This window comes from Mauremys mutica, chromosome 13, assembly GCF_020497125.1.
Source record: "Mauremys mutica isolate MM-2020 ecotype Southern chromosome 13, ASM2049712v1, whole genome shotgun sequence".
NCBI lineage: Eukaryota > Metazoa > Chordata > Testudines > Geoemydidae > Mauremys > Mauremys mutica.
This window is the reverse complement of record NC_059084.1, coordinates 22,243,884-22,256,494: the sequence shown is the minus strand read 5'-3', so window position 1 is coordinate 22,256,494 and position 12,611 is coordinate 22,243,884. Positions and strand designations below refer to the sequence as shown.

At 43.7% G+C, this 12,611-nt stretch overlaps 1 protein-coding gene across 1 annotated transcript; it reads left to right on the top strand.

Moving 5' to 3' along the window:
• Nucleotides 1-2,090: 2,090 nt before the first annotated feature.
• Nucleotides 2,091-11,062, top strand: LOC123348592 (protein FAM83D-A-like). The gene is made up of 4 exons (XM_044986158.1): nucleotides 2,091-2,572; nucleotides 8,466-8,633; nucleotides 9,518-9,642; nucleotides 9,909-11,062. The coding sequence occupies exons 1-4, from the start codon at nucleotides 2,111-2,113 to the stop codon at nucleotides 10,297-10,299; spliced, it is 1,146 nt and encodes a 381-aa protein (XP_044842093.1). The 5' UTR covers nucleotides 2,091-2,110; the 3' UTR covers nucleotides 10,300-11,062.
• Nucleotides 11,063-12,611: the final 1,549 nt, after the last annotated feature.

Here is a 12,611-nt window from a genome sequence, read left to right as displayed (position 1 = left end):
AAGGCTCTGTGGTGTCAGAGCTGGGAAGGGGGACGTTGAGGAAGGAAACTGGAATCACGCTTGCTGGAAGTTCCCCCCAATAAACATCGAAGTGTTTGCACCTTCGGACTTTGCGTATTGTTGCTCTCATTCATGTGAGGAAAGACCAGGGAAGTGAGAGGGTGAAGGAATAAGCCCCCTACCAGGATGTTTATTCTCAGCAAGCTACAATAGCAGAGAGCTGCATGGACAGAACTTTCACTGGCCAATCTGATTTCCACTTTTGTAAAACTGTAACTTCAGGTCTCATAAATATACTACAGAGTTCTCACTTTCAGTGAGTTTGTGTGCAATGGGTGGAACAAGCCAGCTTTCTTACTGGATCCTCTCCTCTATGCCAGTGAGTAGAAAGGTATATGGTACCCTAAATGTAACTTGTCTACAACACAAGCTGGTTAAATGCAGTAACATTTCTCTAGTAATGTCAGCATCTGTTCTATGATTCTTGTTGGTAGTGGTACTCGTACCTATGCTCAAAAGTGGCTACTTTGTGCATTTCAAGCTCCCTACATGGGAAAAGCTGACAATTCATTGTTTTATACTACCATGCCCATACCATGCAACTATGAGGAGAGGAGGATCTGGCTTTAAAGCCCTGGCTGCACTAGCACTGTTTAAACCAGTAAAGAAAAGGTGGCTTAGTGGTCAGAAGTCCCCTCATCAGCCACTGCAGAGGTTGTAGAGAGCTGGTCAATGCACACTTTAGTAGCCAAGTGAGGGATTTATTCCATGCTTCATGTATAGTAGCACTTTTCTCCTTTTTAAACTCTTTGAAAACCTTCCTCCTTTCATGTCCTTTTTACAATGTTGCAATATACTGCTATGCAGTATTTTCCCATCAGCAGAAAGTATGTTACTTCACAAATTAATTTAAACAGTGAATTTGCAGTGTGGGTTTTCTTAATTATGACTTTTCCTTATCTTTGGTTCTTTCCTTCTACTTGGGATTTTGACTTTTCTTCACTTAATGAAACATTTTCTATCTGGATTATATTTTCCAGCTAGGGGGAGAGGCGGTAATTAATTCTAGTGCTATTAACCACCATAAACAGCACATGGAAGAAGTCAAAGTTATCAAGATGTAGCATACCCATTCTACTCTTCATAATAGCCTATTCTTTAGACACTAGACTTCTTTTTGGGGAAACAACAGTGCTGTGGAAGAGACCCTGGGTTTATTCTTGCTGTTTCAAACATTCCTCTGATATGGTTTACTCTGAAGAAAAGGGGCAGAATGACTGTTAACATGACTTACTGCTTTAGCTTTCACCCAGACAGCCTTTGGGAAAAGGGGGTGGGGTAGGCTAATGCCTTGCTTTTATTTTGGCTACTTGCTACCTGGGCAGTGGGAGTTCACCACCTTTTAGAAGTATCAGAGGGACTAGCCGTGTTTCTGGTGCTGTAAAAAGGGACAGAGTCCTGTGGCACCTTATAGACTAACAGAAGTATTGGAACATAAGCTTTGTGGGTGAATACTCACTTCATCAGACACATGTCTGGAAGGGCTCCTTCATGTTAAGATGATGAGAAATCAGTAAACAAAACCCTCCCCATGCAGGTTTGTAAATGCAATTTTAGTGGTTACAGGCAAGAACAAGATAGGTGCAGTTCTTTGGTAGCAGGTCTCCTGTGCTGAATGTGCTCTGTTCTACAACTGTTTTCAATCATTCATTGGGAGCCCCCCTGGGGCAGGGTAGCCATTCCCAGAGCACGGATGGGGTTACACAAGGGATTGCTAGGTGGGGAGCGTGGGAAGAAAGCAGGGACTGGTAGAGTAGAGACTCTCCATTGCTTCTCTCTGGTTGCTCCAGCAGCTGCTCAGCCTAGTCAGGGCATCTCCGCCAAGGTGATCTGGGGCAGCAGGGAGCCGGCTACCAGCCGCTTGAACTCAACGACCGTCGCTCCCTTCAGCCTGGGAAGGTGCAAGAGGCGGAGGCAGGGCCCGGCGCTGGGTGGGAGGTGGAGGAGACTCGGGCTGAGGGGGCGTTGGCTGGGTTTAAAACTCCCCATAAAAGGCCTGGTTTAGTGGCTGCCCCTTGCGGGCTGGTGGCAGCGGCGGCCGCGGCTCCCCATGGCGAACCAGTCCCAGTGCCTGGAGGACGCGCCCGGCCGCTGGCCCCCCGGGGAGCCGAGCTCGCCCGAGCTCTACAGCGAGGCGCAGCGGCTGGCGCTGGAGGAGCTGGTGGCGGGCGGCCGGGCCGCGTTCCGCGCTTTCCTGCGCCGGGAGAAGGTGCCCGGCTTCCTCTCGGAGCCCGAGATCCAGGCCATCCTCCAGGCGGCCGCGCCGCCGGCCGGGGCCGAGGACGGGGCGGCCGAGCCCTCGCTCAGCGCCTCGCTGGACTGCTCCTCGCTCACCTACTTCCCCGAGCAGTCGGACGTGGAGCCGCCCGTGCTGGAGCTGGGCTGGCCGGGATTCTCCAGCGGCTCGTACCGCGGCCTCACCCGCGTGGAGGCGCTTTTCCAGCCCAGCTTCGGGGAGACCATCTACAGCTGCAAGGAGGCGGTGCGCAGGCAGATCCGCTCGGCCAGGGAGGTGAGTCCCCAGCCCGGCCTCGGCGCCCCCTTCCTGCCCGAGCCGCCGCCTCCTCCGGGCGCTCTAGGAAACCCGGGGGGATATTGCGCTGCACAGCGCTCCCCCGTGCACTAAAGACCCCCTGGCCTTGGTCCCTAAGCTCCAGCCAGCTAGGATTAAATTCTGAAATCTGCAACTTCGCATTATTATTTATTGCATTTTTTTAAATCACCACTTTAATGTTTGGTCTTGCCAAAACTTGTGACATTCATGGTTGTGGTGAGCTTTCCTCTCTGGATAGGCCATCGCTACAATCCTGCAGGAGAATGAAGGAAGGGAGAAGCTCCTCAGGGCAGGGATCCTGTCTGCTTTGTGGTAAAATTTCTCATACTTTAGAAACTAGTCTTTCGGGGACCTATGTGTTATATGCAGAATACATGACAGTGTAGTGTGCTTATGGACACTCATTGGTCTTGGTTAGCTCACTTGGGACCTCTGCAATTATGAGTAATGTGGTCATCCCAAAACACGTTTGTAGCACCTTAGTATCACACTATCACACAGTGTGTCTTTTAAATAAAACCTGATAATTTGTGTCTACCGCACAATGGGTGCTATGTACATAATTCACCTGGGGATCACTCATGCCACTTCTAGGATGGAATATAGCAGCCTTCTGCTTGTACAGTAACTCCTCGCTTAATGTTGTAGTAGTGTTCCTGAAAAATGCAACTTTATGCAAAACGATGTTAAGTGAACCCAATTTCCCCATAAGAATTAATGTAAATTGGGGGGGATTAGGTTCAAGGGAATTTTTTTTCACCAGACAAGACTATATATACACACACACACAGTATTTAGGTTTTAAACAAACAATTTAATACTGTCACAGCAATGAAGATTGTGAAGCTTGGTTGAGGTGGTGGAGGAAGAGGGTGGGATATTTCTCAGGGAATGCCTTACTGCTAAATGATGAACTAGCACTCGGCTGAGTCCTCTAGGGTTAACACATTGTTGTTAATGTAGCGTCACACTCTACAAGGCAGCACAAATGGAGGGAGGGGAGACAGCATGGCAGACAGAGATACATACCCTGTGTGTGTGAGAGAGAGATGTGCTTAGTATGTATGTGTTTAGTATGCCGACCCCACTCTAAGTACACTGCCTTTTAAAGTAGGTCAGCAAGTTGAGACAGCAGGTGCTGCCAGCTAGCTCCCTCCTGTGTCCCCCCTGCTCTATGGAGATGGGGTGGGTAGGGGGTAAGGGGACACCTGACACATCCCACCTCACTCCCCGTAAGTCATATGCCCCGGGCTTCTAATAATTTTCGTTGCCCTCTGCTGGACTCTCTCCAATTTGTCCACATCCCTTCTGTAGTGGGGGGAAGGGGGGACCAAAACTGGAAGGGAATAATCACTTCCCTTGATCTGCTGGCAGTGCTCCTAATAATACAGCCCAACATGCCATTGGCCTTCTTGGCAACAAGGGCCCACTACTGACTCATATCCAGCTTCTCATCCACTGTAATCCCCAGGTCCTTTTCTGCAGAACTGCTGCTTAGCCAGTCGGTCCCCAGCCTGTAGTGGTCCATGGGATTCTTCCTTCCTAAGTGTAGGACTCTGCATTTGTCCTTGTTGAACCTCATCAGATTTCTTTTGGCCCAATCCTCCAATTTGTCTAGGTCACTCTGGATCCTATGCCTACCCTCTAGCTAATCTACCTCCCCCCCCCCATTTTAGTGTCATCTGCGAACTTGCTGAGGGTGCAATCCATCCCATCATACAGATCATTAATAAAGATGTTGAACAAAACTGACCCCAGGACTGACCCCTGGGCACTCTGCTTAATACCGGCTGCCAACTAGACATTGAGCCATTGATCACTACCCATTGAGCCCGATGATCTAGCCAGCTTTCTATCCACCTTATAGTCCATTCATCCAATCCATATTTCTTTAACTTGCTGGCAAGAATACTGTGGGAGACTGTATCAAAAGCTTTGCTACAGTCAAGCTATATCACATCCTCCGCTTTCCCCATATCCACAGAACCAGTTATCTCATCACTGAAGGCAATCAGGTTGGTCAGGCATGACTTGCCCTTGATGAATCCATGTTGAATGTTCCTGATCACCTTCCTCTCCTCTAAGTGCTTCAAAATGAATTCCTTGAGGACCTGCTCTGTGATTTTGCCGGGGCCTGAAGTGAAGCTGACTTAAGTTAGAATCACAGATTATTAGGGTTGTAAGGGACCTCAAGAGATCATCTAGTCCAACCCCTTGCTCAAAACTGGACCAATCCCCAAATCCCTAAATGGTCCCCTCAAGGATTGAACTTACAACCCTCGGTTTAGCAGGCCAATGTTCAAACCAAGTTAGTCCCACTTAAGTTTTTCAGAGGAGAACTGAAGAACATCTCTACTTAGATTTCTCCCTGTGATATCAGCTATGAAGGCAGAGTGTAATTATCCAAGCTGGATCTTGGCCAGGCCATCTAAACTAATAATGCTTCCTTTGTTCAAAATGTTGTGGGATCCCTAATGACTAGGGCTGTCAATTAATCACAGTTAACTCACGTGATTAACTCAAAAATTAATCATGATTAATTGCAGTTTTAATCACATTGTTAAACAATAGAATACTAATTGAAGTTTATTAATTATTTTTGGATTTTTTCTACATTTTAAAATAGATTGATTTTAAATACAACACAGAATAGAGTCTACAGTGCTCACTTTATATTATTTTGATTACAAATATTTGCACTGTAAAAATTATAAAAAAAAGAAAAATAGTAATTTTCAGTTCACCTCATACAAGTACCATAATGCAATCGCTTTTTTTGTGAAAGTGCAATTTACAATGTATTTTTTTGTTTGTTTGTTCCATAACTGCCCTCAAAAACAAAACAATGTAAAACTTTAGAGCCTATAAGTCCACTCAGTCATACTTCTTGTTCAGCCAATCACTAAGACATACAACATTTTCAGGAGGTAATGCTGCCTGCTTCTCACTTTCAGGTGACATTATAAATAAGAACAGGCGTTCGCATGGCAATTTTGTAGCCAGCATTGCAAGGTATTTACATGTCAGATATGCTAAACATACATAAGCCCCTTCATGCTTTGTCCACCATTCCAGAGGACATGCTTCCATGCTGGTGACGCTTGTTTAAAAAAAATGCATTAATTAAATTTTGACTGAGCTCCCCGGAGGTGGGGAGAATAGTATGTCTCCTGCTGTTTTACCTGCATTCTGCAATATATTTCATGTTATAGAAGTCTCCGATGATGAACCAGCACGTTTTTCATTTTAAGAACACTATCACTGCAGATTTGACAAAACACAAAGAAGGTACAATGTGAGATTTCTAAAGATAGCTACAGCACTCGACCCAAGGTTTAAGAATCTGAAGTGCCTTCCAAAATCTGAGAGGGACAAGGTGTGGAGCATGCTTTCAGAAGTCTTAAAAGAGCAACACTCCAATCCGGAAACTACATAACTCGAACCACGAAAAAAGAAAACCAACCGTCTACTGGTGGCATCTGACTCAGATGATGAAAGTGAACATGCGCCGGTCGGCACTGTTATCGAGCAGAACCTGTCATCAGCATGGACGCATGTCCTCTGGGATGATGATTGAAACATGAAGGGGCAGACGAATGTTTAGCATATTTGGCATGTAAATACCTTGCAGTGCCAGCTACAAAAGTGCTATGTGCACACCTGTTCTCACTTTCAGGTGACATTGTAAACAAGAAGCGGGCAGCATTATCTCCTGCAAATGTAAACAAACTTGTTTGTCTGAATGAATGGCTGAACAAGAAGTAGGATTCCATGGGCTTGTAGTCTCTAAGGTTTTACATTTGTTTTATTTTTGAATGCAGTTAGTTTTTTGTACATCATTCTACATTTGTAAGTCCAACTTTCATGATAAAGAGATTGCATTACAGAACTTGTATGAGGTGAATTGAAAAATATTTTTTTTCAGCACAAATATTTGTAATACAAAATAAAGTGAGCATTGTACTCTGATCTGCGTTGTAATTGAAATCAATATATTTGAAAATGTAGAAAACATACAAAAATATGTAAATAAATGGTATTCTGTTGTGCGATTAATCATGATTATTTTTTTAATCGTGATTGTGATTTTTTTTTAATCACTTGACAGCCCTACTAATGACAATACAGTAAGGATCCTCAGCATTTCTTCTCATCTAAAGAAATGATAGTAAAGGGGAAACCAATTCACACCAGTGAAGATATTTGCTGTGTTGAGAAGTTCCTTTTCCTTGCATACTCAAACCCTTTGCAGATATCACTGGTGAAGTCAGTGATCCTTTCCAAGTTTTGGGACTGAAGAAGCCCTTCTCTTCAAGCAATACATTTTACAGGAAGAGGACACAATCCCACAATCTCCGACTTAGGATGTGTCTATCAAAATGGCTTGCGTTTGTGTTGCATCTCCAAGTTGGGGTACTTCAGTGTAAGAAACTTCAAGCTAAGAATGAACCATCTTGCCAAAGTTCTGTTTTGGACTGGATATTTACTCCCCATTCCCATATCCCTGTTCATTAAGTGGCTGAATGGTATTAAAGGTCAACTATTTGGTTGTGGAAGGCTGGTGGTGAAACACCTATCTCTAAAAAAATGTTTCTAAGTAAGCTTCTTGCTAGCCCATTCCTCTGTTGTTGGAGAGCAGCCTGTAGTCCCTGCCTGCCCTGGTGGGTCTTGGGATCAATTTAGAGGTGGGGGAAATGAAGGGAACCTTAAGACCTGTGTGCTGCAGCCTTGTGGGTGAAGTATTCTATGTTCCCTCTTGTGTATTGCATGACAAATGTAATTAAACAGCGAGCAAGATGCTGCTGAGCAAATGACAAACGGAGATAGTGTTCCCTGATAAGTGATGATACATACTTTCAGAATCAAGTACTGAAAGATTCCTTTTCCTGAGTAACTTATGCATTGGCAGAAAGGACTGACAGCCAGCAATCTCTCTTTCCCAATTCACTTACCTGCCTTCAGCTATTTAATTGTGTTGTTTGCACCCTATGAACCAAAGAGATGTAGTCCCTATTCGCAGACTCTCTCTAGTTCCTGCTATTGCAATTCCAGGTGTACAAAAGGAAACCACGTGGATGGTGTAGCAAAGAATCTTAGATGTACTTTCTTTTTATACATTATCAAATGGTAAGTGTCAAGGACAGAATGAATACTCTAAAAAGCAGGCTCCCATCATCCTATGAGTTCAATATCTATGTTTCCATTTTACTATGTATGACTTTGTGGAAGCGATGATATGCAGAGATTGATTATAATAGGTACCCATATAGTTTAGGTGTGCTGTGAAGCAACATATTTGTGCAATACCCATGTGTTTTCCCTTTGAAATGCTGTTAGCTTAACCTAAACCCATTCCCTTACCCTTCCATCACTCAGTATCATGGTGTCCTCTCTCACCTCTGATGCAATATAAAAAGCTTTCCCACTGTAGAGCCTGCACATACAGCTCTGATTCAGCCAGGGATTTGTCTGTCATCAAAAATTGGTTCAATAAAAGATATTACGTCATCCACCTTATCTCTCTAATATCCAGGGGCTGATGCAGCTACAACATTACATATCTAAATTATCCAGTACTTGACACGCTTGTGGAATGCTGCTAAGAATGACGGAACAGGTTGACTATGTCACAATAAAATAACACTTAAAAAAAGTAGCAAGGAAAATGGAAACTTGTCTAGGGAATATGGTATTGATAAAAGGAAACCAACCAGGGGACTACTTAATTTGGAAGCTAAATTGATTCATATACCCCTCTGCCCCTTCTAAATCTCCCCTGGGGTGCTGAGAAAAATAAGATTTAGGTCACAAGGTTTTCTTGAACTAATAGTTTCTTCTGTATTTGTTGCAGGTTATTGCTGTGGTTATGGATACCTTCACAGACATTGATATCTTCAAAGACCTTCAGGAAGCCTGTAGCAAGCGGAAAGTTAGTGTGTACATCCTTTTAGATCGTGCTTCATTTCCCCACTTCCTGAAAATGTGCAGAAATCTAGGAGTTGATCTTGAGCAGGAGAAGGTAGGCACTGTGATACTTATGGCAACAAACATTTGGTTATTGGCCCTGTTGCAACCATAACATCTGAGTTTTCAAAAGAAATATGATCTATGTAGCTCTTGCTCTTTTTTTGTAAGTTTTAACTGATCTTGAAAAACAAGGCACTAACTGCACAAACAATGATGTCTTTAGAGGTGCACTAACCCCCATGTATTATATTGAAGTGATTTTTGTCTTTAACACTTGTTATGGGATTGCTGGAAGCACTGCAGACGCTCTTTTCTTTGTTTAAATAGCCATAGCTTGAACCTTTAATTTTCTGGCCATCTCATAAAGTAAATTGACTTTCTTTAAAATTGGGAATCTTTCTGATGAATGTCTTAATGTTTCTGGCCCAGATAATTAAAGTTTTTTTTCCTTCTTTTAGGAAATCTGTTGAAAGAGAGGTTCTCTTCCCACAAACATAAATTATTTAAAGGGGGAGGGGACTCATACTGGGTAAACACATAATCCACTATATTTTAGTCACTCTTTTGTAAGGACACAAAGGAGATTTCAGTTCAGTTTAGTCCTTTTCTTATTCCCTGAAGGACAAATACGTTGAGTGGTCTTGTTACTCCAACAGTATCAAGGCTCACTGCTTTATAATGAGGGAGACTAAATTCTGGTTCAAATTTTGACTTCATGTTTTGCTCCCTAAGCCACAAGAACCCCTTAGAATGGTCATTTGACTCCTCTAGGAGAGAGAATCTTATGTCACTCAGCAGCATCCTGTGTTAGCCGATCAACAGTGGTCTTCGGACTCTGTTTTATCATTAATGTTTGTAAGTTTCCCTCTTAGGTAGAATCATTTTTCTTTTGATATGTCAAAACTTAAATAAGTTTTTTTTTTCTCTTTCAAACAGCTGATGAGAGTTCGAACTATATCGGGAAACACTTATTGCACAAGGTCAGGAGTCAAAATTGTGGGGAAGGTCCAAGAAAAATTTATCCTGGTTGATGGCATAAGAGTGACAACAGGTTCCTACAGGCAAGTACCCTATTTCTTTTCATGTCCTTGTCTCCTATGACTTCTTTGGATTGTAGGGTGAAGGGTAATAGTACAAAATTGTTTTTCTTGTGAGCTGTTGATCGTATGTGATGTTTGCACTAAAAATTATGTTGCTAACTACCCATAGTACAGTAACCAGTTTCTCGTATTGAAAGAGAACATGTATTGGCACTATTTCAACCTTTGTGTGGGTGTATTATTTATTTTAATAAATAAACATCATTGTGAATTTTTTCATTATAAAGTTTCACGTGGACTGATGGGAAACTAAGCAGAAGTAACATCTTGATTCTGTCGGGCCCAGCAGTCGCACACTTTGACCTGGAATTCCGGATCCTTTTTGCACGGTCAAAGCCCATCAACCCCAAACTGTCATCCAGTTGCAAGAAGAGTGGAATGTTTAATCAGCTGATTAGGAGAACAAAGGCTTCCAGTGACTTGATGAAGGAAAACTTCTTGAGAATGGATTTTTTCTACCTTAGAGCATTTGTAGGAAACATGAGAAGGAAACAGAGCTTCTTGTATGCCTCCAGGGAGTCAAAGTGTAAGTCAAATATCATCATGCAAGCATCTCCACCGTTGACTGAGAGGAATGTCTCTGCAGTCATGAGGCCACGTTGGAGCATAGAGAGGTGAGCACTGTCCACTCAACTTGAAAAATGAGAAGAGCCCACTGTGCCCATATCCAATGTTGTAATGATAGCCACTGGAAAACAAACTTCACATTGAGAGAAGGCAATCCTCAAACAGTGGTTCTACTGAAGACCACTACAACTCAGGCCAACAAACATAAGACTGGTATTGTTTCTGTCTCCAAGGTGATAATATGTGGATAACTCTCTTGTTAACTTCTTCTAGTTTTCAGTCATTCTCCTGTACTTTCCCATCCTCTACTAGATCAGTATCATCTTAACTCAATGGCTCTGGTTATTCTAAAGACTCTAGCTACTGAAAAGAACACTGCTTAAAGATCTCCTTCTGAAAAATAAATAGAGGGGGGCACTCTTCTGCTCTGAAATCAGGTCCAAGCTCAATCTTGTGTTTGGCTACCTCTCCAGCCAGGGACATTTGACTGAAAAATGACATGGATAGCCAAACATAACGTATAACCTCAACTAGATGGAAAAATATCGATGTCAGCCTACTGGGCCTCAGACATCACACCCTTTCTTCAAATGAATGGCCGCAGCTAGGTGGAGCAAGTTAGTGCATCAGCTGCTTTGAAGCCATGTTGGTCTCAGGATATTAGACAGACAAGGTGGGTGAGGTAATATCTTTTATTGGATCAACTTCTGTTGGTGAAAGAGACATGCTTTTCAAGCTTGCACAGAGCACTGTTGTGGTTCTTCCTAGGCAACTTATTACACAATGCACAGTGAAGTACTTGAAGCATTAAAACATAGACATGCCTTAATTTGCTATTTGAGTTTTGAACAAATTACATTATTTTAAATGTACAATATCCTTTTTGTTTTGTAATTAAGTATGGATAAGGTTGCAAAAAGAGTATTAAAAATCTTTTTTAGATGTTCATTTCTCTAGAATACTTTTTTTTCTATGCTGAAGCTTTCCCTATTAGCTTTTGCAGAACCAAATGAAGCCCTACTTGGTTATATCATTGTACATTTTCCATACCTTGCCTGACAGGCACAGGGGCTGTTGCTTTCAGTTTACTTCTGGGACAAGTTTTATGAGAGATTTTGAAATGCAGGGGGGAATCCTCCTCCCCCCACTGCACACATTTCCCCAAAATCAGATCATATGTGCAAAAAAAAAAATCAAAATATCCTGCCATTTTAAGGTCTTCATACAAATTCAAAGCTCTCATTTAAAACAAATCTAACCTTTACTGTTGCAAAAATAATAATTGCAACATATATTCTTGCCCTGTGGTCTCAATAATTCAGCTTTGTAGAAACTTCTCTTCAGTCAACAGTGGTATCTGCAGTAAAGTAGGAACTTAATCTTATCCTACTTCATTCATTGAGGCCCTGATTCAGCAGAGCATCTAGGCATGGGTGTAAGTGCTTTACTGAGTCTGGGTCTGAGGCATGAACATCTAAAGCTAATTGAAGAGTTATGTACAGTAACTCCTCACCTAACGTCATCCCGGTTAATGTTGTTTCGTTGTTACATTGCTGATCAATTAGGGAACGTGCTCGCTTAAAGTTGCACAATGCTCCCTTATAACGTTGTTTGGCAGCCGCCTGCTTTGTCCACTACTTACAGAAAGAGCAGCCTGTTGGAGCTAGTTGGGGCTCGGAACCAGGGTGGACCAGCAGCCCACCTATCAGCTCCCCTAAGTTCCCTGTGGTGCAGCCGCCCAGCAGGCTACCAACTGCCGGGCAGTTCAGCTGTCCCTCCCCGCAGTGCCGTGTGCTGCTCCTGCCCTCTGCCTTGCAGCTGCTCCTGGGAGCCTCCTGCTTGCTGTGGTGGGGGGGAGGAGAGAAGAGGAGTGCTAATGTCAGGGCGTCCTCCTGCCCCCTTCCACCCTGCTCCTCTACCCCATCTCCACAGAGCAGGGGTGGGACAGGACAGGGCTCAGGACAGAGGGAGCTTGCTAGCAGCAGCTGCTGTCTCAACTTGCTGATCTACTTAAAGGCAGTGTACTTAGTGGGGTCAGTGTACTTAAAGGGGCAATGCACCACACACACACACACACACTCCCTCTCTCCCTCTCCCTCTCTCTCCATTTGTGCTGCCTTGCAGAGTGTGAGGCTTCATTAACCATAAGTTAACCCCAGGGCCGGCTCCAGGGGATTTGCCGCCCCAAGCAGCCTTAAAAAAAAAAAAAAGTCACGATCTGCGGCAATTCAGTGGAAGGTCCTTCGCTCCGAGCAGGAGTGAGGGACCTGCCACCGAATACTTGAAAGTGCCGCCCCGCTCCAGAGTGGCCGCCCCAAGCACCTGCTTGATAAGCTGGTGCCTGGAGCCGGCCCTGGTTAACC

Coding starts and splice junctions, on each gene's coding strand:
- LOC123348592 (XM_044986158.1), top strand. CDS start 2,111: ATGGCGAACCAGTCCCAGTGCCTGGAGGACGCGCCCGGCCGCTGGCCC. Junction 2,573..8,465: donor AGATCCGCTCGGCCAGGGAG/GTGAGTCCCCAG, acceptor TATTTGTTGCAG/GTTATTGCTGTGGTTATGGA. Junction 9,643..9,908: donor GTGACAACAGGTTCCTACAG/GCAAGTACCCTA, acceptor TTCATTATAAAG/TTTCACGTGGACTGATGGGA.